Here is a 27,479-nt window from a genome sequence, read left to right as displayed (position 1 = left end):
GAACATTATAAATGCTATCAGCAATAATTGAATCAAACAACCACAATAGTTTAGACAGCATATATGCTAACATTTACACTATGTTTGGTTAGTCAGGGAATGTGAATGTGAATGTGAATGAGAATGAAAATGGTAACATAATAAGAAAGGGAACATGAATGAAATTCCTTGGATTTCGTTGTTTAGTTGGTGAAAGAATTATAGCAGGAATAAGAACGAGAATAATTGACAAAATACTATATTCTCTTATCGTTTATTGTGCTTTAATGATAAAATGATAAATTTGCATTATTTTTAGTTGGGTATGATTTACCTTGTAAACAAGTGGTATTTAAAAAATACATTTATGTAAACCAATAGCTTATGTATTTAGCTTGCATTCGAAATAAACAATCCAATGATTTTTGATTAGGCTAAATAGATGGATGGTTGGGATTTGTTTGATCCAATGGTGATAAGTTGTGCAAACGGAAAAAATATTAACCATGATGTAGCTTCAATGTCAAATCCTTGCTTCACACCATTCCTAGTCGTCACAAAGTGTAAGTTCTTCAATTGTTTTTATATACGTTTCTAAAAAACTAAAAAAAAAATTTGTTAGCTTGCCAGATAAAGGATAAGTTATATATAATCTTATCATTTTTTTTAGAAGACCCATAAACCATACACAGACTAAGCCTTGCCCGTTCTTCAATTGTTTTTATATACTTTTCTAAAAAAATTTAAAAAAATTTGTTAGCTTGCCAGATAAAGGATAAGTTATATATAATTTTATCATTTTTTTTAAAAGACCCATAGGTCACACACAGACTAAGTCATGTCTGAGGGGCATAAAGACCACCACAGTGGATGAAAACTACCCAAATCCCAACCCCTAGTGAGAATAGAACCATGAAAACTACCCAAATCCCAACCCCTGGTGAGAAGAGAATCTTGGATCTCAAGGTCTTGAGCAGACAATCTGACCAACCGGGCTACCCCCTATTCTCATATATAATTTTATCATTAGAAGAAAGAAAGTACAAGTCATACATTTGGTGTCCACATGATTTACTAATAAATTGTGAAAACGGTTTTATATATATAAATATAATATAATATATATAGATCAGTAGGTGGGTGGCAGAATCAAAGGAGGATACTTTGGAATCTAATCCCCCCTCCCCTCCCAGATTCTATGGTACGCGTTGCACACGTGTCGCCTGTTTGACCGCCAATGCTGCTTTTTCTTTTATTGGCTTCTGACATCATCCGTTCTCCAATTTTACCCTCCATTGTCTCTAATTTCTGTGCGAAACATAGCCTAAAATCAGTCATTTAAATTAGTTTGAACACAAATAAGGGGAAACATTTTTTTTTTGAGAAGATAAGGAAAAAATATTGGGTAAGAGAATTTGAGATCAAAAGACACTCGAGCCACCAAAAATGATGGATTACATCCCATAAATATGAGAACTATTTCAAATGGAAATTACAAACATTGAAAAGATTGGACATCACCAAAAAAATCAATAATCAATAAGTCACGACATATGGAGGAGATCTAGAGTTTGAGTGAAGAAACCCTTAATCAAACCATATTCAAAATAAAATAGAGAAATTAGAGTATAAAAAATAAATCGGAAACATCAACATAAGGAGGAGGAAGTAGAGCTCGAACAAATCTAAAAAAGGAGGTGAGTAGTTTAGAGAGAGGTAGAGAAGAAAGTTTTTAGAGAGAGACGGCTAGGGTAGTTCATGGATCCATGAGTTTGTTTACCATGGATGATGGATTGTATGTATATAAAAAATAATTAACGAAATTTAGGATTTTCAGATTAATTAAGTTAAAAAAGAATCCAAAAAAGTTGAAAAAACAAAATAAGGCTATAATTGGCATTACAAAGCTAAGCTATAATACAAAGTTGCATAGCACCTCCTCTTGTAAAAAGCTAACCAGTGTGCTTGGATCTCAAAGAGCAAACAAACAGACACAACCGAACAGACCAAAAGTAGCAAACTTTTGTGTTGCCGCTGATTAAATTGCTTGACCAGACAATTTCTATTTTTAGTTAAACCCAGGAGAACAAAAACCCACTTCTATATGAGCCCCATTTATTTGTTTTGAGTTTCCTTCTCTGTCTCACTCTCTTTGTAATTGCTTTGGCCTTTTATACTGATATTCGGCTGAGTTTGGAGGAGCTTCCAATCAGGTCGGTCGTTTGATGTTCAAGATGGTTTGAATTTAGTTTTCAAGTTTCATTTGATTTTTTTTAATGGATTCTCTCTTTTCTGGAAATTTACTAGCATACCTATATCGGCGACGCGTTAGTGGACTTTGTATGTTTCCATAGGAAGACTGTGAATTTGGTGTTCAATTTCAAAAGTGATTCGTTTTAACTGTGCATTTCATTAGACTCATGCCGATTCATTGATTTTTTATTTAAAAAGATAGAATAATATATGTTAGGCTTACATGAAATCTGGGTTGGAGAGATTTGGGTATATGAGGGAAATTTTGGAGGTGGGTTTTGTGCGTTATTGTGGATTGAAAGCGGTGGACTGGTTTGTGTCATTTGTGAGGTCACTTGTATTTATTTCTGTTTCTATTTGTAGAAGACATTATGCTATTTGTGGGTGTTATGTAAATGGGACTGAAAGGAGTTGTTCCTTTGCCATTTGGGTACTGCAGGGTTACTGTGAGATATTGAGAGTGGTTTTAGTGTCAAGTTCAGTTCTTTCATCAAACGCTAGGAAAGTTTTAAACATCAGAGGTTTCAAGTTTGATTAAAGATGGAACACCCTTTTTTGGCTACGGAAACGGGAAGAGGTTATTGGGCTCCGCCAAGGGAAGAAACAGTTAGTGCCGCACCATTAGAATGCAGCGCAAGGAGTTCGATGGTTGACGATCCGTGCAATAACTTTCCAGACCTCATGAGTTTTGATACATATGCAGGATGGTGCAACAGTCCATCATTGATTACGGATCAGATGTTTGCTGCGTATGGGTTGTCTCCATTTCAGTCAGTACCGTGTGCATCATTAGATACATCAAATTTCATTGGGCAAAATCCTACTGGCTTTTCTGATGGTGGCATGATGTCAAAGACTGCGGGGTCTTCTTATAATGGTGAAGAAAGGATGGTGTTTCAGGAAAAAGGTGCACAACTTGGTTATCATTTTGATTCAATCAATGCTGATGATGCTGCTGCTGAGCAAAATAATAGTGCTTCTGTACCGAAAATTACATCCACTATGGCTAATGGTATGGTTTCTCGGCCAATTGGGCGGTCACTTGATGAGAAGATGCTTAGGGCGTTATCCTTATTTAAAGAGTCTTCTGGAGGGGGAATTTTGGCACAAGTCTGGCTCCCGATAAAGCATGGAGATAAGTATATGTTGAGCACTTATGATCAACCGTACGTGCTTGATAAAGTTCTGACAGGGTATCGTGAAGTGTCGAGGAAGTTTACCTTCTCGACAGGAGTGAAACAAGAGTTTCCTCTGGGACTTCCTGGTCGAGTATTCGTCTCTAAAGTTCCAGAGTGGACTTCAAATGTGAAGTTCTATAGAGATGCTGAGTTCTTACGTGTAAATCATGCTGTTAATCATGCAGTCCGCGGTTCAATTGCCTTGCCAGTCTTTGAAAATCATGGGATGTCGTGCTGTGCTGTGCTAGAACTTGTAACAATCAAAGAGAAGCCAAATTTTGATTCAGAGATAGAAGCAATTTGTCATGCATTGAAGGTTAGTTTTTATTTGTGCTGTAGAAAAAAGTCTTCTTTCTGTAGGTTTTTTGTGCTGAACATCCTTATTTGAAAATTTACTGTGCTCCATGAAATTTACAATGAAAGAAGGAAAAAGCTGTAGGAGGGGAACCAGTATATCTATGTCCTATTTTCTAAACACAAGTAATATGTGAATTGGCTTACCTAATCTTCTTCTTATACCGCTAGTGAGCTTTGATTCTTCAGATTTCTTTTTCTGCAAGATTCTATTTTGAGTCTTCCGAAATTATTTTTTCAATATCCTCTCTCTCTCTCCCCTTCTCTCTCTCTATATGATCTTGTTTCATATTTGTTAAATTTATCTTTATGCCAATTCTAAGGTCACAGGTTCAATTTCTGGAATAGCCTCTCCACATATTAAAATGATGAATAGAGGAAAGCTTATGCAAAAAAAGAAAAAAGAGAGAAGAAAAAGAGAACTGAATGGAGCCTCATCATGTTGCACTTTCTTTAATTTTACTATATATTTTTCTGGTACTTGTTTGTTTATCTCTTATAAGGATTGCATCCTAATTAGTTGTGATTATAACTTATTACTCAAAGGCTATGTCCTATGTGCTGTTATTCGTATATGGATTCAAACTTACAGTTTTAATGGTATCTTGCATTTTTATGAAATCTCTCCGAATTCATCCTATTTGCAGGTTGTGAATTTGCGGTCCACTGCACCCCCTCGACTTTTTCTTCAGGTAGACATCAGCATCAGATGCAGAATATCTTTTCTTTTCACTTATTTATTCCTTGATTTACCCTTACCCTCCCCTGCTCCCCACTAAATGACACCTGGCATCTTAACATTACATTAGTAAAATTGAAGGCAAAAGAAGATAATTACATTAGTATATTTGCACGAGCTTTCTTTTACCTTCTGTGGAAGCTTTCTAATATAATCTTCTATTTTCCAGAGCCTCTCAATGAATCAAAGATCTGCCATAGCTGAAATATCTGATGTTTTACGAGCTGTGTGTCATGCGCATAGATTACCTCTAGCTTTAACATGGATTCCCTGCAGTTATTCTGAGGAAGCTGCTGATGAAACTATAAAAGTACGCGTTAGAGAAGGAAATAAATGTTCAGATGGGAAATCTGTACTTTTCATCGAGGATTCGGCATGTTATGTGAGTGATAAAGAGATACAAGGGTTTGTGCATGCGTGTGGGGAACATTATATCGAGGAAGGTCAAGGTGTAGCTGGGAAAGCACTTCAATCAAATCACCCCTTTTTCATACATGATGTAAAGACATATGACATAACAGAGTATCCACTTGTCCATCATGCACGTAAGTTTGGCCTAAATGCTGCTGTTGCGATCAGGCTGAGGAGCACCTACACGGGTGCCGATGATTATATACTAGAGTTCTTTCTTCCTGTCAATATGAAAGGGAGCTCTGAGCAGAAACTCTTGTTAGACAACCTGTCAGACACAATGCAGAGAATCTGCCAGAGTTTGAGAACAGTTTCAGATGCAGAATTAACTGGAGGACAAGGATTGAACATGGAGGTGGGAGGTGTCGAAATTTTCCCTCCTGTGGCTATTCCTGCGAGAGGCTCTCAAATGAACTTTCCAGGAACGAGTGTGGTTTCAAATGAAAAGATGTTTCTAAACTTATCAGAAGCAAATAAGGATAAAGTTCAAGCCGATGCTCCCCAAGAACAGGTAATGTGCTTGAATGCTCTTTTCATTTTTAAAGAAATAGTGTTTTTACAATTGAGTTGATTTTGCTCTTTGCAAAATTGAAAGATCACACTTCTATACTTTTATGTACATTTTTTAAAAATAGCTGAATAATTCTAACATAGTATCGACTTTTTGGGGACGGGGAAGTAAATAATTTAAAGGTCATGCGCTGCAATGATGAAATGATAGGACATTGAGGTTGAGATGCCGTGCGTGACGTTTGGATTTCTTGTTGTTTTAGTTGCTATCGAGCTCTATTTCGATAGAGAGCCCTTTCATAAATTTGTAATTCGAAATCTTCTTATAGACCCTTGTTTCAAACTGCCATTTCATTTTTTATTTTCTTCTATTTTGAGGTGTAGGTTATCTTACAATTTGTTGAGTGTAGAAGATGGATTTATTATAGTAACAAGGACGTTTGAACATTTGGTCACTAAAATGGAATTTGAAAAAAAAAAAATTGGGACCGAAAGTGGTATTAACCTGACATTTTTTGCTTAAATGGAATTTTTTATTGCTTGAAAAACAATTTGCTTATAGTTAATTGGTGATTCTTGCCTTGAAGCTGCTAAAAAGCATTTTCAAGGTGCAATTCTTATTTTACAGATCGATCTCGTCTTCTCACGTTTTCGATATTGGAAAATAATAACTGTGGAAGTGTGTCGTCTGATTAAGAATTTGAAAAACCCTCTTATTTGTATATTCTTGTCAGTTTAGTTTTGTGTACAAGTTCTTTCCAGGCATGGAAGCTCATTTCTATGTGGATCCCCACATGGTCCAAGTGGTAGAACCCCACCTCCCTGACCAAGAGTTCATGAGATCAAACACCACCCCCACCCCACCCCCAAATGCTTGCTTTATATAAATATTTCTATTATCAATGGCCATCTTGTTGGCCTTCTCAAGGGATGGTAATGATAAAGCAGACAAGGAAATTATGCCGTTAAGATGTGACGGGAGAGGCAGGTAAGGCAACCAAACTGCACAAAGTAACCACAACAAAAATTTTAACTGAACAAGTGTCATAGAGTTAAGAACTTCTAAATTACTTCTGGTGTGCGGCTGCCACTCATTGAACAAGAAAATTAGAGCCGTTTTACTGTAGAAACAGTGTTTTCCCGTTGAGCTGGGCTGATGACATTGATGCTCGTTGCCTCATTATAGACAGCACGTATAAGTGAAATAGGACTATTTCTTATCATAAAAGGAACCATGTGGCCTCCGGATTTTTGCTTTTCCTTTTACCTCCTTCGACCTCAGATGTTTGCCTTTTAGCAAGAAATTAGATCTTGGTTGACAGCATTTTATCTTAGTGTTTTACCAAGTGGCCAAGGGTTCTAACTCCCCTTCCCTAAACCTTGCCTACAATATATATATATGAAAAAGAGTTGAAAGCAAATTCCGTTGCCACCATTGAATAGGTTCTTAGTCTTTGGATTGGCAGTTCAATCCAATGAAGTATCACTACGTAAAATTGAGAAAATAGTCTCTGTGGAAGCTTGAGTTACTTTTAAAGTATATGATGGTGGTTTGATGGATGTGCTGAGGTGTTAATACTGCCTTTTCGACTTAAAAGAATAGAAAGTCATTCTTTTGTGAGACCACCAAATCCCTAACGTTCCCCACAAAGATCACTGTGTATTGCTTGTCTACATGGTGAGCATATGTTAACAAGACCTGGGTGGAAAAATATTGTTAAAGGAAAGTTGCCAATATGGGAGTTACAGTCAGGCTTCTCTGCTTATGATTTCTTAGCTAAGCTGAATTCAGATTTTGAACTACCTGTTTTGGGTTGAGCTATAACTTTTTCTGTTTGTTCAACATTTCTTGTAGGGGAGGAGTGGATCTAGAAGACATCCAGAGAAAAAGAGAAGTACGGCAGAGAAACATGTGAGCTTGAGTGTTCTTCAGCAGTATTTTTCTGGGAGCCTTAAGGATGCGGCTAAAAGCATTGGGGGTAAGACCCCATGCCATTTGCTTATATGTCCAAAGCTTCAAAAAAACAAAAGGAAAAAGTGTCATAGGTTTCTGCTTGGTGTTCTCATGTCAATGATAAATATGCAGTGTCCATATTGTTCCAAAATTATATGTTTACCATTGAATATGAAACGTTAAAGCTAATTTATCTTCATCAAGTAAATTCAGAATACTAGAGAAGTATTTGCTTTTTGTGAGGGAGGGGTGAACCAAAGCCTTACCCCTCGTGCAAGTGATTAGGAGCAGGCCACCACTAGGGCACAATAGCTTCTTTATTAGAGAAGTTTTTGGTTAATTAAATAGTTTTAAGCATGAGTTATGTGTACATATATTTGGTATAAATGCAAGAGAAAATTTTCTGCTGGTGGTGGTAAACTAATAATTTGTGGAGCTACTAATATCTAACGAGATATAATTGCAAAGTCTGCTGTCAAGATTCTATGTGGTTAATTTTAATGTAAGGGCTTTCTGGTGATCCGAATTTGGAAATTTTGCTTTTGTAGTTTGTCCAACGACTCTGAAAAGGATATGCAGACAACACGGGATCTCCAGATGGCCATCCCGCAAAATAAACAAGGTGAATAGTTCACTGAGGAAGATACAAACCGTGCTTGACTCCGTTCAGGGGGTGGAAGGAGGGCTTAAGTATGATCCAACCACAGGAGGTTTTGTGGCAGCTGGTTCCATCCTTCAAGAAGTCGATGCTCAAAAGATAATAAATTTTCCAGACAAAAACCTGCAAGATGCTGTGCCAATAGCTTCAGCATCCTGTCTTGAGGGCGAGAATTCGGTGGTCAAAGTGGAGGCAGATGACTGTTGTCTGGATAAATGTCATGAAGAACTAAAGCAATCTACTGCTTCTGTCATCGATTGTAGTAAAGACTCCAAGTCGGTTGTGATAGGAGCTGGACTATTCCAGCCAGGTAGTCTTGGCTCAACACGTTGGGTCCTCCCAGAAACTGCAGCTCTCAATTCCTATTTTGTTAATCAGGAGGGCAGATGGGGTATGAACAACGATAGTACAAAAGTAGAGAAGTCTGACTGCCATTTTGCATCTTGGAGCTCATGCTCCTTGGCTGCTACTGATGAAATAGATACCAAAATGGAGGCTGATGACAGGATTCTCGAGCATGACCAGCCCTCTGCTTCAAGCATGACAGACTCATCATATGGCTCTGGTTCTTTGATGCATTGCTGTTCAACAAGCTCTCATAGTTTTGAAGATGGAAAGGATTTTAAAGCCAAAACAAGCTGCAGCGACAGTGGATCTGTAATTACTGTAAAAGCTACTTATAATGAAGACACAGTGAGGTTCAAGTTTGACCCTTCCATGGGCTGTTTCCAGCTATATAATGAAATTGCGAAAAGGTTCAAATTGCAAAATGGAACGTTCCAGCTCAAGTATCTGGACGATGAACAGGAATGGGTGATGTTGGTGAATGACTCTGATTTGCAGGAGTGTGTTGATGTATTGGACTATGTTCGCAAACGCAGCGTGAAATTTCTTGTTCGTGATGTGCCTTGCGCAATGGGTAGCTCTGGCAGTAGCAACTGCTTTTTGGCAGGTCCTACGTAGCATGGGGTGATGGTTTCGACATATGGATCATCTCTGCATCTTCCTTTTTTAGTATCGTGTTTCATGATGACTTGGGTTCTACTTCAAATACGATGATCGGATGATGTAATGCCACTGAACTGTAATGAGGTGATCGAAATGGCCAGAATTTCACGGGTTTTACTCCTAGTTCTTTAGGGATTATCAGAAATCCAAGCATGGACCAATAACTTCTGTTCTTTTGGCCAAGGTACTACTCTATACCTCAACCATGGTGTATTATGTATTACCTTCAAAATGCAGCCGTTTCGTCTTATGCAGATGGTTGTTGCGAGAAACGTAGGGGACAGTAGTCACAGAACAATGCAGGTACAAGATGAGAGATAAGCCTACGACATTCTCATACGTGTCAATGATAGGTCTGTAAATTGCTAGAAGCAACAATAGGGTGTTTTCTTAGTCTGTACAATAATCAGTGTATAAATTCTTTAGAGTAGAAATTATATATAGCTTGACGGTGATTTGTCACAATGCAGTCTTATATATGTTGAAATTCCAGAGCTTTGAGAAAGTGCAGAGACTGTAGCTTCGTAACACTGGGACTTGTGCAAAATGATGATAGATTGAGTGTCTTTATTCTTCTCTGGATGATACAGGGCAGGAGATCTCTCTGCCATGAAATGGTGGCAATGCATAGAGAAGTAGTATTCCCACCCCCTCAAGTTGGTTTGTATATCTCTAGCCTTGCTACCCTTGATCGAGTATGGAAGCTGTTCAGCGCAGATCCAACAATGCTACCTTCTGTTCCTGTTTATAAACCACCTGGAGAATTTGCCCACAATTCCTAACTGGTTTTGGTTGACATTAAACGTTGGACGCACTGTTCGGAGTGTCTGGTTCGTGGAATAGTGAGGGAGACGACTCCCCATTAGTTAAGAGGGGAAGGTGGATTTTAATCAAGGGTAAAAAATTCTCGCAACTCTCTCACTTTGGAAATCTGAATAAACCGAAGTAGGCATCTTAGGTGGAGGATTACAAGATTTAAATTGCCTGAGATAATCAATGGCGGCCCCAGAATTCAAACTCATTGAGAGCACAACTAAGCAGTAGCGAGGGTTTGGGGGTAGTGATCCTGAAATTTTTTTTTTTAGTTATTTATATGCCACGAAGATAATTACTAATAATGGTTTAGAGTAATAAATTTGTCTTGACAATATTCATTCTCGAAAAATGCATTCCAATACTTGCTGTGCTATGGGTAAAATCAATTCTAACTTCAAAAGTTGATACATCAAAAGAAAGGAAAAATAAAATACTTATTTGTTTGCACTCTCAATCAAAATCTCCAAATTGTATATCTAACTGTCTAAGTGCTCTAGCCTGCAAATGCCCATACAAGGTGAGGGCTAAGGGTTTAGATTTAGATAGTTGGACCGGATGGATTAGGGGCTTGAAATATTTTGATTTGGGACCCTTGTAACTAAGCCCATATACACCCTATTAGACAAAGAAATTAGGTCCAATATACCTATTTATTAGAGATTCTTATGCAACTACTTGTTTATAAGATCAGTACCACAGTCTCTATTTTATATACTAAATAATGAATAAAAAAATTGATATAAAATAAAAGATGACCAATCACATGAGAGGGGTAAGATAGAGTTTTAATCCGTAGTTGTAATTTGAAAAACAAAAATGATAAAGATGCTAGTGATGATCATCCCAAAAATACTTTAGCATTGTGTGGCATTAATTCATTGGGTATGATTTTCAATGAGTCCCTTTATTATGATGTCACCACACTAATGAATAATTGTCACACACTGCAGATGCTTTTGGTATGATTATCACTGGGATCCTTAACATTGTTGTTTTAAAAAAATTCAATGGAAGCAAAATTGAAATTGATTGGGGGCATAAATGTCTACTTATACATATATACATTAATGGGTTCTTAAGATGTTCAATGGCCCTTGCCATCATCATTGTCGCCATAACTTTCTTCTAATTATTTCATATGTGCGTCACTATAATCCTTATGTAACTCTTGGTCATAAAAGTAGCAGTGACTCGGATACAGTCACATGGAATGTGGAGATACAGCGATGCGCAAATTCTCAAAAAATCTAAGATGGCGGGTGCAAGGGATTCGGTGAATAAAAAGAATCTTTTTATAATAATCGAAAGAGCTTTATTCATAAATATAAAATATTGTTCACAATAATATCAATATGCTAATCTATAAACTAAAAGAAACAACTACATCACCATGTTCGACATCTTCAATAAAAGGAACCGATTCATCAATAGAGGTTTACAATCTCTAGAATACCTGCACATCCCGTAAGATCGAAGGCATCTCCACCAATATCTCACAAATCACATTCTCCTTCCATATATTGATGAGTTTTCCTTGAAAGAACACTAAGATTAGTATGTACAAACACTAAATCTTCGGCACGTTGTGGTAACATCTTATTTCTTTTCATGGAATGAATGAATGAATATGTGCTCTAATTTTTCTAGCAACAAGATAAAGGTTGTCCAAGTAACTTCAATGCTATTGATTTCCATATAGGAATAGAAACATCATACATAACCACCAAAATTTTGGATCAAGGGATGCTCTATCATTAAAGGAATCATATGAAAAAACACTCTTACAACTAGAAAATTAGCAAACTCCATTATTAGGTTCTTTCTTTCACGTCATCTGGAGTACCTCCTAAAGCTTTTGTTCATTTCATTTGAAATTTCCATATCCTTATGTGGAGGAACACAATACGAGTCCATCAATCCATTCTTTGCTATAATATCTAAAAATTAATAAGTAAAACCAAAAAATTTATAATTATTATCTTCCGTTATATTGGTAAAATATTAAAATTTTATAATTGAAAATAATATTACCTTAGGTTTAATGAAAGAGTTAAGTAATGAAGTGTAGTGTTGCTCTTGTTCTATCTATACACAAAAATGAAATATACAACTGAATAAAAACTTATTTTTTTATTGTGTTCCAAACCGTTATAACGATATACAGGAATGGAACCAGCATTAGATATTAGGGACGAAACTTAGTGCGGGGGTCCAAGGGCAACATCCCCAAAAATTCTTTTGGGGTTCTATATATATCACTTGTTAACATTAAGATAAAAGTAAAAACTATATCCATAAATTTGATAAATTGTTTACAATTGCTTTTATCGAGTTCTCATGTTTTGATAATACTGCATAATAACCTCATTCGGAATTTGACCAAACATTTTTTCTCAATGTATATAACTAGACAATCATTGAGTCATTCATCTCCCATTCAATTTCACAATCGTTGCTTTACAATCTTCATAACTAAAAATGTCCTCTATATGGTTGTAGTTACCACAGGTAAATCAATGCTAGTGTTATTAGTTTATACACAAGTGATATGCCAAGTTATACCTTAACGCAACCATTTTCACTACAAGACTAGCAATCTCATGAACCCTATAAATTCGATCAAAAACCATTATTTTTTTCTTGGTTTTTTAGAGGGGCCAAGAATAGTTAAGTTAGATTTTACTTGATATTTTGACATACCCACTACCCCAACAACAGTATGATATTGTCCGATTTGAGACGAAGCCCTCACGGATTTGTTCCTCTAGGCCCAACGACCTCGCTTAGGCCCAGAAAATCTGTCATACTGTGATAGGTTGTGAGAACTCCTTATCTACTAACCGCTCATTCCTTTCTTTACCGATGTAGGATCTCATCAATTTACTAGGACATTTGCTCCCTACTATTATGACACTTGCATATATGGACCTTGCATGGTTAAAAAGACACTTTTAACTAAAGTAGAGGGGCCCAAATTAGGGATATCAAAAATACCCGTACTAGATAGGTACCTACAATGACCTGTCTCAAATTAGACGGGTATGCCCGCCCCATTAATTAATTGACCGAGATCGGGGAGGGTACAAGTATTATGGAAAAAAAAAAACAAATATAGGTACAGGGATAGGTATATCAAATCCAACCCGCCTCGTACCTATATATGTTATAACTTATAAATTTATAATACCTATAATTTACTTGTTATTTTGATTTTGATATGCACATATATATTAGTTTCAATTTTGCTTTTAATTTATTCATTTTTATATTTACGGGTACGGGGATGGGTAAAGAAGTCTCAACCCCAAGCCCGCCCCATTGACATCTTTCAGTGACCAAAAATTCAATTAATCCATACAAAGAAAGTAAACCAAAGTAAACCAGTCACATCTCCTAAAAAAAGAACAACTGAAACCTGCAGGGACCAAACACTTGTTGTACTCCTTAACTAAATCCATGCATCAAATCCAATAATTATATCTATAAACCAGAAGTAAGAGCAGGAGGAGGAGCCATGTGAAAGCCTGAAACCAAGAAAACCCCGAGACTGAATTGAGAAACCGCAACACAACCATCATGCCCAATGTTGATCTCACAAAAAGGTGGGTGTTTTTTATAAAGTAAATTGCAACTTCTATGAGATTGACCATTGCCCAGCCTGCTACTCTTGCAAGAGGGTTCACCATTAAACCACCCACCCAAAACTAAATAGTGCAGTTACTTGTACAAAAATACACCATGGCTAAAAAAAAAGTACGATAAAATTATTGAATTTTAATGTAAGCAACCAGTTTGGCACAAGTGCGCGTCCTTGACAGCACATCTACTTCCACAAATTGAAGTACCCCCTTTCATTGTGGCCCATTATACATGATGAGTCGATGACCAGTTTCTTGTCTGTTGGTGCACCCACAAATCCCAAGTGATAAAATTCACACTTGATAGAAGACTGGAGCTGATTTGTGGATTTCAATTTAATTTATAAGATTGATGGTGCTATGTTTGGCTTATCAGGATTCAGAAACTCTCTTCATCTTCTTCTTTTGTTTATCTTGCACCCGATATCTCTCTCGCCGTTGTTCTCTCTGGCGTTCTTTAGTCAATTTTTCATCCTTAGCTTTCTCTGCTTCAAGTGCTCCCCTCTTCTGTTCTTCCTTCAGTTTCCTCTTCTTCATCTGTAAAATCGTTGGGACTAATTATCAACTTTACTAAATAAAAAAAAATTTCGTGGCACCAAGGGGATGCAACAAAAAACAAAAGAGGATCATAATAGAAGCTACAAAAGTTCGCTAGCATATTACTGCTGAAACAATCGAGGATATCAGAGAACAAAAAAATGACCATGCTAAGCCAGTTATCTACTACAATTTCTAGGAGCATTTCTTTCCCATTAAAGCATGTACAGTTCCTTTCCTTCCAGATTATCCACAACATAGCCAGAGGAAGTGTTTATAAGATCCGATGCTTGTTCTTGAACACGTAAAGTTCCAGGTGATGGGTAATTAGTTCATAACAAATTCTCACAAGTTGGAAGGATCATAGTGGAGCAAACAAAAGAAACCATCTAAACAAGAACAGTACCGATTAATTAATACCCAATGGCAATGGTGAAGGCCAACTCCAGATTGTATATATATATATACTAACAAGAGATCTACGCTGCTCATCTTTGAACAGCACGAAAAGCTTCCTAGAGAAGCAGCCCCGGATTCCCCTACTAAAAATATTTTCCAAGAAAAATTACACATGTAACCTTTTATAAATTGCTAAATTATCACTATGCCCTTCCGTTACCCCAACATGACTACACAAATTCGAACTCACCTGCTTTTTGCTCAGCAGTCACGCAAATTTATATTATATAGATATATATACACACACCAAGCTTATATAGTTATATTTCATGTTCCCCAATTATGGCCTATTTTTAATATATTGAATAAGATATCTAAATATACATTGAATTTTAGTCTGGAGATGGGGATCATGTTGCCAAACCACATTAGTTTACCCGTCATCTTTGAAGCTAAAGTTATATACAAGGGGTTTACAAGGGGCTATCAAACCCTACCTTTTCTCATAGGGTCTATTTTGAAAAACTAAAGAATTTTGAAAGGTCTACTGTTAATAATAATATCAGTCAATCAATCCATATCAATTATCAACAAGGAAAATCGTATTTTCTGGAAAATAAAACTTCATGTTAGATAGCATGATGCAGATTGTTACAGCATTGGGAAGCAAGACGCTAACATAAGTTCAAATACACAATTGTGCCATAAAAAAAAATTAAAAAAAAAAAAAGTTCGAACACACAAACACAATATATGATGGAGCCTCAATCCCCAAAATGCATTTTAAATGAACCAAACTAAAGAGCCTAAGCATGACCGAGTCACTACTAAAGAAAGATCCAGCACATTACTTAACTAGGCTCATTAGTAATTAAGACTATATCAGCCAATGGATAGACCTGCCTCTATCCTGACATCATCTGAGGTAACATGAAATTTGAATAACAAGATATCTCAGGTGATTATTGTTCCCCAAGATGCTTGCTAAAAATAACCATTTTCGTCCACAAGTAGAAAACTAGGCGGCCTTCGAAAATCCGAAGAAATTTTCTCGATCCTATTGACATACCTTTTCTTGTCTGTGTACAAACAGAGAACAAGATCTTAAAGCTAACAGGCAAGATCTCACTGAGGCTTTTGAGCAAAATGCAAATTGAACCCATAAAAACAATTTTCCAACCTTTCATACAATCATACTAAAATTAAAAATATTTAAGTAGCTTTCAAGGTCTCAATTCTACTCGTGGTCCAAAAACAGATATATCTATAGATCTTCATTAAAGAGAAATAATAACTAAAGGGTTTTACAGAAAATAAGATTATGGAATGGATAAAGTGCAAAAATCTGGATAGAATATATTTTAATTGAAGAATTCTCAAGTTTTGTCTTTGAATACGTACCTTCTCATGCTTAATCAGTTGAAGGTGTTGAACAAGAGCATGAACTTTACGCTCGTGAGGCTCCATGACAACAGCTCTTCTATTTTCAAGGAGTGGCATTTTCCGACTGGGTATATCTTTCGGTTTGGATGCAAATGGGAGAGCAGCTTGTAATGACTTGGGAATTATTAGCGGGTTGAACTTCTTGGGTGTCCTTTCAATTGGCTGTTAAAAAGGGATTTTAGAAAATAAAAAGCTAGCAGTTAAATGCAAATAAAAGAAGAGGAAAATAAAAGGTTATCATTTTCCAATCAGGAAGGAGGCTGGCGTGAAAAGGGCATCAAACATTACCTTGTATAGCGAATCCTTATTAACAGGAATATGAATATTAAGGTCTCTTCTCAATTCAGCAACAGTTTTCATTCCTTGCCAAGTCTCATCACGTGGTTGGAGGGCTGTGGTTAACGGGTTGTAGAAGGTAGGAACTTCAACTTGAGTCCACGCACGCAGGAAAACAATATCACTCATCAGAATTTTGTCCTCAAAAGTGCACCTTGCAACCCCCTCTCTGGGTACCCCTCCCATCTTTTTGGGTTGGTTACCGATCTCTTCCTTTGCAGCCTGCAATGATTAAAATAAATAAAGAATCATTTCAAGGAGACGTTAACAGCACAATGAAGAAAACATATATACCCATGCCAAGTTACCCCAAAAATTCTGTATAAAAGAGGATTTCCTACAAAGAAAACAATAGTTCTGCTAATTTTCTAGATTAAAGAGTCCTGCTGACAAGTTTAAACATATTAGCAGTAATGCAAATGTCACATTCCAATAGGAAAGCATAAGATGTTAAGAACATAGCTAAGATCTCAAACCAATGAATCAATCAAAAAAGCATACCTTTTTGACCTGTCCCCGGATACCACTGACAGTTCGAACAGCCGCACCTTCAAACCGAGCAACTTCAAGGTCTGAAGTGAACATATCCTTGATAAGTGCAGTCTTCTTGAAGATCTTGCATGGATAACCAACCAGCTTGATTTTCTTAACTATCTGAGCAGCGTGGTTAGACTCAAGCACAACTGCAGTTGCTGTGATGCGGAATGCAGCCTGAAATCAATGACATCGAGTAGGGAATGAATATAGGTAACTAAACTGATAAAGAAGGGATAATACATATTCCAATAACTTTTTTTTTTTTTTTGCCACAGGATGCAACAACTCAAAAATATTCATTAGCAGACAGCAAAATTTGAAAAGAATGGTTGGAAAGAAAAGGAATGGTTGGAAAGAAAAGGTGCTCAAGTAGGGCTGTAAATGACTGTCCGTCAATGAGCTACTTGGTCATTACTCATCATATCTTCACTTTGTCATAATAAATAAGCCCGGCCAAACGCAAAACCTATTTTAGACTGTTTATTGATTAAGCGAAACACAAATTCAGTGAGCTTGGTTCGCAGGGTCAATGTCTAGTCAAGGGTTGTGTATTTAGTTATTCCAATCAAAGAGGCATACTATAATCTAGGAGAGCAAGAAATGCATTCCTCGTGGGCAATGAAGTTCGGAACATCTATGTGACATTATCAAACCATATATTATGCACTTCCATTAATTCAGGAAAAAAGAAACAACCAACCAAAGACACACCATTGAGGTCCTCCGAAACGATAAAGTCTAACACCCAGCATAGTAAGAAGCAAAGCATAAAGAATTACAATCTTTCCAAGCTACTGCCATGCTGAAATTGAACAGAATTATCAAGCTGAATTTTAGCATCAAATTATTACCTTTCAAATTGATTAAGCCAGGCCCAAATCCAGATAATGTGGTTCAGTGTAATTAGAGGAAACCCCAAACACAATTGTAGAAATAAAAGTCTTCACAAAAGTAAAACAAATTTGAGTATTCATATCAAATTTTCTCACATTAAATAGGCATCAAGACATTCCAAGTCAGCCTAATCTAAGTCGATTGGTAATTGATCCAATTGATTCAGCCTCATCCAGGCATCAACCGCCTTACCCTAGTCAATCAAATTGCACCTTTTTTAAAAAATTTCAAATGGGTGTTCAAATTAAGAGAAAAAAACTTCCAACCTGGTTGTTTGATAAATTCTGTACAGCAACCACTCCTGTTTTGGGCGGGGCAAGGGGACCCCAGAACATGGCAAGACAATGCATGTGTTCTGGAGTGTATTTGAGCATGCGATGCCTCCCATTACGATCCTCAATCGCATAAACAGGTGTAGTTTGGTAACGCCTCCACCCAATGGACACGATTATGGGGTCTCGTGTCTTCAAAACTTTTCTGTGCCACCTGTGTCGCTTTAACCTGGCCTGTAAACAAGAAAGTAATTAACATAATGCTGGTAACAAGTGGGGTTGGGTTGGCCGCATTGAGTTAGTTAAGCAATCCTTCCATTACAATTTGCGAAAGGATAAACCTACATACATATAGATACTTACAAATTTACTATTGTCAAATGATTAATGACGACCTGGTTTCTGTATTTTTCATACTTCTATTATATAAAGGTGCTGAACCAAAATGCAACCCAAGGAATATAGTGACTAAACAAGAAGTCAATGATGAGATATGTTGAAATGAGAAAATAATCAATCAAAAATTTCAAAAAAAATGAATTCAATGATTAAGAAGAAAAGGGTTCGTGTAACAAAATCAAAATGTGTCTACTTGACTAACTATGGCATCACTTAAGTTCGTAAGTTCATATAGCACTAATACTGCATAAGAGCTCAACTCGATTTTCCGAAATGAAGCAACATAAAACATGAAGATTTACAAGCCTATTTAATTTGCATATGATCAGTAACTTGTTGACAATAAAATTTGGGGGACGATATGCTGTTGGGAACTTAACATTATATTTCTAGCAGTTCCCAACCGTACTTAATTTTTTTCCTCTCTGTTTTTTCCATTCTTTTGTCCAGCATAGGACAATGGAGTTAAAAATTGACAGTTGCAATAGTAAAACAAAATGATTAAATGGAAAAGATTTTCCTCATTGACAGATAAAGCGCAGAGTGCTATGAGCAGTAATTCCCCACACAAAAATAAATTCCCAAAGTTGCCACATAATTCGGTAAAGCTCAAGTCAGACGATTCTACAATGCCTTCAAATTATCATACCTTGATTTATCTAAACCGTAAGTAACTCTAAAAAATAAAGTAAAATTTTATTACCGATGGTAACACCTCAGTTTACCTAACAAACCAAAAAATACTGACAAATTAAGTAAATAAAGGAAAAGTTGAGTCTAGAGGTGCTGAATTAAGTCTTACAGCACAAGTTACATAAGAGTGCAAGTAACTGTAAACAATCAAAACTTAAAACTTCATTAGCGATAGTCGATAGTAACGCCTCAGTGTACTTAACACAATCAAAGAAACGTTACGAATCAAGGAAATAAAAAGAAAATTAAGTCAGCAGCACATGCAATAATTAAAAATGCAAGCAATTCTAAATAGTTGAAAGTAAATTGTCAAGGTAAATCAAGGTATGATAACTTGAAGGTATTATAGAATTGTCCTAAGTTCTAGTAAAATAAAAAGAAGCTTTGCTTCAATCACAGGTAAACAATAGCCTGCTTATAACAGAGGCAGAGCATAAAATATCTTACAACATTGCAGGATCTTTAAATTGAAGGATTGAGTCTCCTAACCTGCATGTATCCAACATTTTCCTCACCATGACGACCAAGGCCCCCAACCAGAATAGGATGGCAAGGATCAAAATACTCAACCATCTCACAGGGAACATCATGAACCTCCAATCTTAAATACATTCCTGTACGAAAACCCTCTATCTCTAATCGATCAGTCTCACCAAGATCATTGAGTTCAGCAATATTCTTTTGTCTTCTAAGTTCATCCTCCTCCTTTAGCTGGAAGAACAAAGAGTATGTTCGCACTAAATAATTGTACAAGCAGGCAAATTCATCTCAAATGTAGCTAGAAAGTTTACCTTGTCGAAATGTTCACTTTCATTTGCTTGAGTGTGATGAAACTTGGCTCCATCTTTCTCATCTATTTCCCCATCTGATAACTCGGATCCATCAAATGTAATTAAAGATTAAGGTCACAAAAGCCAGTCTAACATTGCTCTCAGCTAAGCAAATGAGGAAATGAGAAACACAAAAAGGAAAAATACATGCATACACATACAACCCAGCTAAAGATTATCATTAGCATACCAGCACAGTTAAAAAACTTTAGAGAAAAAAAAGAAGAGAGAAACAGAGAGACAGAGAAAAAGAAGAGGTTGTGGAACCACTATATTAAGAATATGGAAAACAACCACTAACAGCAGTCGGCTACACCACCCGACCCCAGTAAGTAAAAAAACGAGGCAAATGCATTCCAAGGAGGAAACTAGTGTTCTTAGAAAGTACAATCATAACTTTAAAACTAATAGGATTTTAAGCATAAAAAATATAATCATAGAATTTTCGTTAAAAGGATATTGTGCATCAAATTTGGCACGAAGTGCGAGCTTTTTTAGCCTTCGCTCCTCACTTTCTGAGTTGTTTTCTTTCTGGATTAAAGCATCCCCAGAATCATCTGTACGATGGCCCTCATACCTCTCTCCCGTCTCTAGATCTTCAAACTCACCATAAACAGAATCATCCTCTTCAACATCAGCGCCCAAGTTTTGATTTCTGCGAGCAGCTTTCGACCAGTCACCGGTAACAAAACGATCTCGGATACTTTCATATATTTCTTCCTTTTTCCAATCTTTGAGGTTACCATAATTCAGAAACCTGGAACAGTCTTCAGCATTAACAATTTCACCATCTTCTCCTCTTAAATTCTGGTTATAAAGAAAAAGAAGAATAAGAGACCAAGCAACAAAAACTCCAGTTATTTAAGATCTGGCTCCACATAAGAGAGCAAATTTTATGAAAATACAATATCAAGCACAGACCTTACTGCCTTCTCCTTTTGGCCTAAAAAACTCTTCTCCATCACTTTCCCCGTCCTCACTTTTCTCCTCCTCTTCATTTACAGAACCGGTTGATGCTGATGCTGATGCTGATGCAGATTTCCCATAGACAATTTGCATGAGGTTAACATTTTGTCTAGAGAGAGTACGCTCCACTAATGACTCCTTCCACTTCGATATGTTTCCCATGTCATCTTCTATAAGAGCAATTAATGATGTAAGTAAAGAGGAGTCACGAAAAGTGTAATTAAGCAAGCAGTGGATAAAATTTTTCTATATCATAATCAGATTGCTTTCTAAAAGAAAGAATATTGATAAATCCCATCCTAACTTGTAAGTCAAAAAATTGAATCTCTTAGCCTCTACTAAAAACAAATCAACAAACTAGAAACATAGCACCCACTATTGATGTATATACCAACAACTACAATTTCAATTATCAATTAAATCATTTCAACAATAGGTGGGTCGCAGTTGGAGGAGTGCACCATATATAAAAACCAAAATATCTATACAAAAATGAGGCTGATTACCGCAGCTTCAAAGTTGCCACAAATCAAGTGCTTTGCCTTGGTATGGATGGTAAGCATTTAGCATGCATACCTAAGTCTCGTATGCCATATACACACACTTTAATAATCTAACACTGGTGCGTAATAATTCAAGGGGGAGAAGGGGGTAATATGCTTAATTACACATAGATACAAGAAAATGAGGTTTTATTAGCATAGTAATGGTTGTCATCAAACAAGTGCTCTGCCTTGGATACCATAAATAAGTATATGCAAAGATCTCAGATTCAGAAGGAGACGCAAACATGACAATCTAATAATAACATAAAAATAATTAGAATAGACAAAACATACCATCACTTTTGGTGTCCCCTTCATCGTCGTCAGAAAAATCAGAACCAGAATATGTCTGACTCTCCAAATCATCTTTATCACTGCCATCATTGTCGTCGCCGTCATCATTATCGTCACTACTATCAGCATGATCATTCTCTTCATCTGACTCCTATAATTATCATCATCAAAGAAACATATAGACTAACAATATTTGATAATTCGTATTCCAGCAATAAAGGGTCTAGATGAGTATGATAGGTATACTGCACAGTATCAGACCTAAAATAAAAGCATAAATTCAGGACATGAAGACAAGCCCAGAAATATTACAGATGCCAATCGTCAAGTCTCAAACATCCTCTACGAAACAACATAGATTATCAATTAAGTAGTCTAAGTACTCAGCAACGTACAAACAGGATACTCAAGATGTTTAATCAATTTCACATCAAAAGCCTTATCATAGATGCATAAACAGACATGCATCTGCATGAAAAAAATAATAAGAAAATGAAGGAATACTACACAACCATTTTGACCAATCATTTTAAAGAAGACATAAAAAAAAAGAAAGTAAACTCCTCCTGTGCAACTCTACCACTGTCACATGTTCATCTATAAAAAGGTACACAACTTGTAAAAGCATAAACATTATTTTTACCTTCACATCATTATGGTCAACATCATTTTGCAAGAAAACCTTTCTTCTTAGCCTTCCACAATGAAACTCAGAATGTCCCAGGTGAATTTCCTGCTCTGATTTGCTGCCATTTTCATTATCAGAGTCATTACCTTCACTAGTCATCATCGCACCACTTGGAAAAGCTTCATCTTGATCTGACGACTCTGAATCATCCAGATCTGCTTCAATTTTTTTGCCAGATTGAGGTTGCATTGAAGGGTCCACATCAACTTGATCTACATGTTGATGAGCATTTTTCACATCATTCTGAGCTTCTGATGAGATGCCAGGCTTCCGACTGTAATAGTTAATGAAGCTATTTTGTAACTTCTCATCAAGTGAATATTTTGTATTCTGAAGTGACTTCACCAAAACCTCACCCACATCCCTTTCGTTTCCTGTCAACAAAGAACAAAAATACATGAGGAATATAATATGAGAATCATGCAATCTGCAAAAATTGGAATGCTCCCTCTTAAAATTTGAATTAGGCCAGTATCATTGAAGTCGATCCACTCACAGATACACAAACAGGATACCACAATGCATTCATCACTCTCAAATATGAAATACAATTGAGAATCCTCAGAAGACGATAGATGACAGGTGGGAGTCATAAATATGTGATACGAATTGAGAATCTTCAAAAGATGGGAAAAAGTGAGTAAGTGAGAGATGAAAAGGGCATCATTGACCAAACATGCACTACCAATATCCTCAATCACCCAAAAAAAAAAAGGTTTGAACATGAAAGTAACCTTTTCGTGTTGTTTTCTGATTCTCATCATCAACTTTGGAAAATTGAACAAAGTGATCATTTATGTTTATATAGACAGCATCCTTGTCATACAGGAGATCCCCAAGGCCGGACATTGGCGCATAAAAGAGTTTCTCCTTGTCACGCAGTCCCTTCTTTTTGGCAGCTGATGGTAAAGGACAAGGATCAGCAAGTTCTGAAACACCAGCTAGAGTATAATCACCGACACCAGCAATATGCACCTATATCACAAAAGTCTATTAGCTCACACATATACAACACAAGGATTGAACACATTGGCAAGCATGATTTTGCAATAGCAATCATTGAAAAATATCATTCAGCCGTTTAAATAGACCAGACAATTTAACTTGACAATATTCAGCATCCTACAACAACATTTGTGGCTTCATTTATCTTCTACTTGTTTCAACAATAGAGCATACCTTTCAGTTCAAGATATTAAAAGAACTTCCAACAGCAAACACCATTTCTAGCTTCATTAATAAAACTTTCCATTTCTCCGAAGCAAGCACAAATTTCCACCTAGAACGCAAAATTAAAAAAAAATCCCAGACTTTGGTAACTTAACAGAAACCTATCAAATGTGCAAGCGGCCTTGATTCATCTAGGCCAACAATTTGTTGGCTGCTAAAAACCTTATTCATGAAACTTATCTTCGAATGCACAATCAACACAAGAATTAGGTCACTTAAGTAAATCAGTTATTACAGCTCTAAAAGCATAATTGATCTACTTTAACAGTTTAGCTCTCCTACTTCAGTCTATTACTGCTAGCCTTGCTTCTCTAAGTAATTATCTGGTTGATTTTCAAGAGGCTTACAATTTCATATGCAACATGCCAACTTAACCAGTCCATAAGCAGAAGCCAATTGCCTAGTGTTGCTCAAACGTAGTGTATTGGGCTCAATATGCCAAATAATTAACAAGCAGCCTCCTTATCACTTAACCCCAAGCTCGAGTTGTAATATAAGAAACTATTCACGGGCCACTAAGGTTGAGGCAGCAACGAGAGATTAAGCATGTCCATCAAGAAAAACTAGCCTTATTTAGTAACTATCTTTGGAAACTGTTTTTTGTGTTTAAAAGCGAAGAACTACTGAAACATATTTGTTTAGTTGTTTTTAGTTAATTATTCTTCAAAACAAAAAAAAAATAGCTTTGCAGTTTCATGGTCACTAAAAACAGGCTACATATATACCTTGGTTTTTAGAAACACCAATGGCATTTTTTGTAAATCTTTGGTTTCACAACAAAAGAATTAAAGGTTGAGCTACTTTCTCCCAAACATAGTTTCTAATTTCCAAATATCAAAATCATCTCATAAACATTTCTTCCAAACAAAATTTTTGTTTTGCACTCTACAAAATTATAATTTTTGTTCCGGCTCCACAAAATTGTACCAAAAATCTCATCTTAAGAACTATCCTCAAAAACCAATTTCTGGAAACACAACAAAGCAGGCCCTGCCTTAGCTCAATTTGAGGTCAGTTTCAAACCAAACTTCAATTTCACAATAACAGAAACTAATTAAAGCACCTCAGTATAGCATTTGACTAGAACTTATTATGCAAAATAAACTACCTCAAACCTTAATATACAGTTGATTATTTTTCTGTCTAAACCTTCTGAAAAATCATTAACACAAAATTTCCATCTAAGATTTTTCAGGATAACCAAATGCTAATCATAGTTTAAATTACGATAAGAGAGATGAGAAATTCAACTTAGCAAGTTACACAAACGTTACAATGTTAATACAACAACATACGTGGTTTCTCCTAACTCACAACTATCATATCTAAAGAGGTCCAAGGTATTTGCATTTCCATATTACTAACCAACTTCTTTAGACAAATACAAAAGAAAATGAAAGCTCTATACAAGCTAAAAGACACCATCAAGTTGAGAAATAATCTATAACATCCCCAGACATTTTACTTAAAAACCACAATCATCAGTTAATAATTTCAACAGGATATACCTTTGTCCCCTTTTTCAAATTACAGCCTCGCAAATAACCATAGAGAATGACATTCCTGTCACATTTGGGATTGGTCTGTACTCTTTCAGTAGCAGTAACATCTTCAAAGCGATCTACCAAAATGTAAGGATGAGAAGTTCGCCAAGACAAAGGACTAAATTTCATGACGGATATGAACCGGGCAAGATTGTGAATTTCACGTTTTGTGTACCTGATTACATTGAAAACAAAGTAACCCCTCAATCCACGCAAAAGTAATTCAAAAAATGTCTTAATGAGCATAGGATCAACAAGTACAAGCAGAACACATACTTTTCATTAATCAAACCAGATAAATAAAATAATTTCGCTCCATCATATATCTCTGTCCAGAAACGATGTTTCAGTCGTTGCTTTGTTTTCCTCAGTTTCTTTGGATCCTTGAACTTATCCAGATGTGTAAGAACTCCCATAACCTTTGGGAATCCATGCATTTGCAAAATATTAAGGAACTCAAATGTTTCCTGTAAACAACATGAAAAATTAAAAATCTCCACATTGTGCTGAACAATCCTTCAAAACAACAAATTATTGGATGTAGCAAAAAAAATGATATAATGGTATAGAAAAACCAAATTGCAAGCAATATGATAACTGACCAGCAAAATTGAAACACCAATCCAATGATCCGGACAAAATCATAAAAAAAAATTCCAAATATTTCCGACATAGAAATTCATCTTTTGAACCTGCTATGTCCTCTGGCAAGTTATTTTGCTCAAGGAATCAATTTTATACTCCTAGTTAACAGGAAATGAACATTGAGAAATAGGCTATAAGAGGATTTTTACAGTTCAATCCCACAAAACAAAGAGCAAAACAACCAGTACTCACCATTTCAAAACCATAACTTCCATCTATGAGAAGCAGTGCCAGATCAGCAAACTTTGCAGCATCGATCATGCCATTTATATCATTTGGGCACTCCACAAATTGTACCCGCCTTTGCTTGCCTAACACGATTCAATCAGTAAATGTTGAGAAGCGAGATAGGGTGTGAGTTCAAGGATCAAGAATTCACGAGTTGAGAGAAGATAAACCTGATACGATAGTAATTGGGCCTCGGACCTCAGGTAAATTTTGCTTGGTGTAATGCTTTACAAGACATTTAATTAAAAGCGATTTTCCAACCTAACACCAATAATCCCAACCAAACCATAAGTAAATAATTCAACACAGCAGGATTAACCAACTCATAAATCTGCTGTGTGGATGGATGAATAGTCCAGTAAATTAAAATCACAAACTGCTGCTCTACTTGAAGAAAATAAGACAGAAGAAAAACATATGCAAAATAAAAACAAGCACAAAAACAGCAATTTGGATACCAAATCAATGCTCGAAAAAGAGAGAATCTTAGTAACAAATACATGTGCATGTATTATATACCTTAGGCGGTCCCTGCACCACAACTACATATGGAGGTGGCTCACCATAAGACCGATCAGGAATAGGATTACGAAGCCTCTTCTGCTCTTTCTCAACCGCTCTCGACTGCATTCGCTTGGCTTTCACGGATGACTTAAAAGCAAATGCCTAAATACCAGAGAAAAGTAAATAACTACAATTGCGACATAAGAAGCAAATAGGAACCAAAACAAAGCGAAAAACATACCTTAGGGTTTCGCTTCTGCTGCTTAGATTTGTCATGGTCTCCATCACCGTCAACTTCTTCGCTAGGGCGCTTCCTCTTATTATCCTTTGGCTTCTTTGCAGAGGCGCCAGACTGGTGCGACCTGTGCGCTTTGTGAGACTGGTCCTTGCCGCCACCGGAAACAGCCATTTTTTTCCCTCTAGAAGAGAAACAAAAGCCGAAAGGTTGAAAGAAGCTATATCAGCGTCTTTCTTCACTTGTGTTGGTCCTGTGGGTTTATGGAAGCGGCCGGCTAAAAACCTAACCTAAAAACTAAAACCCCGTTTTCCAATTAAAAAATAAAAATAATACAAACATTATGATTTTTTCAAGGTGTTGAAAACCAGACCGGACCGGCCGGTCGGGTCGATTGGTCGGTCCTTACTATGATCGGGCACATGTCCGCTTGGTTGATGTGTTAGAACTAGTATTTTTTAGGAATCGGGATTTTTCAATTGAACCAATCGATTTTGAATTGATTCGGTCATTTGTTTAAATTTAAAAAAAAAATTCAGTTGACGTGTTAGAATTGGTGATTTTTTAGGAATCGGGTTTTTCAATTAAACCGATCAGAACTGGCCGATTTTGAAAAATGATCTAACCACTACGTTAGGAGATTTTCTTTATTTAAAGTAACATTTTATTTGAATATATGGTATATTATAAATGTTCTTGTTTGTACCAAAATCAAATGTCAGTTGACACATGACAAGGCAGGTCCCACGATGCACAAAAAGC

General features: G+C 36.3%; 2 protein-coding genes across 3 annotated transcripts; one reads left to right on the top strand and one right to left on the bottom strand.

Annotated features, from left to right (window-relative positions):
- The first annotated feature begins 1,929 nt into the window (after positions 1–1,929).
- LOC119989843 (protein NLP9-like) lies at positions 1,930–9,531 on the top strand. 2 transcript variants are annotated; one of them, XR_005465899.1, is made up of 7 exons: positions 1,930–2,192; positions 2,672–3,726; positions 4,412–4,456; positions 4,673–5,425; positions 7,280–7,403; positions 7,927–9,228; positions 9,300–9,531. XR_005465899.1 is itself a non-coding variant. In XM_038835584.1 (6 exons), exons 2-6 carry the CDS (start codon positions 2,773–2,775, stop codon positions 8,997–8,999), a joined length of 2,949 nt encoding a protein of 982 aa, XP_038691512.1. In that variant the 5' UTR covers positions 1,930–2,192; positions 2,672–2,772; the 3' UTR covers positions 9,000–9,531. The 2 variants fall into 2 exon arrangements, 1 of the variants encoding a protein (XP_038691512.1); XM_038835584.1 differs by having other exon boundaries at positions 7,927–9,531.
- Positions 9,532–13,446: 3,915 nt separating this feature from the next.
- Positions 13,447–26,986, bottom strand: LOC119989213 (ribosome biogenesis protein BMS1 homolog). Its single transcript, XM_038834603.1, has 18 exons — positions 26,724–26,986; positions 26,498–26,644; positions 26,149–26,239; positions 25,943–26,061; positions 25,382–25,572; positions 25,070–25,280; positions 23,066–23,306; positions 22,287–22,705; positions 21,644–21,794; positions 20,760–20,974; positions 20,299–20,645; positions 19,800–19,896; positions 19,498–19,719; positions 17,911–18,150; positions 16,715–16,924; positions 16,166–16,435; positions 15,836–16,039; positions 13,447–14,035 (listed from the first exon to the last, which is right to left on the bottom strand). The coding sequence occupies exons 1-18, from the start codon at positions 26,889–26,891 to the stop codon at positions 13,871–13,873; spliced, it is 3,708 nt and encodes a 1,235-aa protein (XP_038690531.1). The 5' UTR covers positions 26,892–26,986; the 3' UTR covers positions 13,447–13,870.
- Between the last annotated feature and the right edge of the window lie 493 nt (positions 26,987–27,479).

The sequence above is a fragment of the Tripterygium wilfordii genome, chromosome 21, assembly GCF_013401445.1.
Source record: "Tripterygium wilfordii isolate XIE 37 chromosome 21, ASM1340144v1, whole genome shotgun sequence".
Lineage (NCBI taxonomy): Eukaryota > Viridiplantae > Streptophyta > Magnoliopsida > Celastrales > Celastraceae > Tripterygium > Tripterygium wilfordii.
This window is presented reverse-complemented; position numbering and strand designations above follow the sequence as displayed.

Bases quoted from the DNA above. Each gene is read 5' to 3' on its own strand.
- LOC119989843 (XM_038835584.1), top strand. From the start codon at position 2,773: ATGGAACACCCTTTTTTGGCTACGGAAACGGGAAGAGGTTATTGGGCT. The intron at 5,426-7,279 runs GTAATGTGCTTG...CATTTCTTGTAG, and splicing joins CCGATGCTCCCCAAGAACAG to GGGAGGAGTGGATCTAGAAG. The intron at 7,404-7,926 runs GTAAGACCCCAT...TTGCTTTTGTAG, and splicing joins TGCGGCTAAAAGCATTGGGG to TTTGTCCAACGACTCTGAAA.
- LOC119989213 (XM_038834603.1), bottom strand. From the start codon at position 26,891: ATGGCTGTTTCCGGTGGCGGCAAGGACCAGTCTCACAAAGCGCACAGG. The intron at 26,062-26,148 runs GTTTATCTTCTC...GAATCGTGTTAG, and splicing joins CCCAATTACTATCGTATCAG to GCAAGCAAAGGCGGGTACAA. The intron at 16,925-17,910 runs GTTGGAAGTTTT...CATTGATTTCAG, and splicing joins AGAATTTATCAAACAACCAG to GCTGCATTCCGCATCACAGC.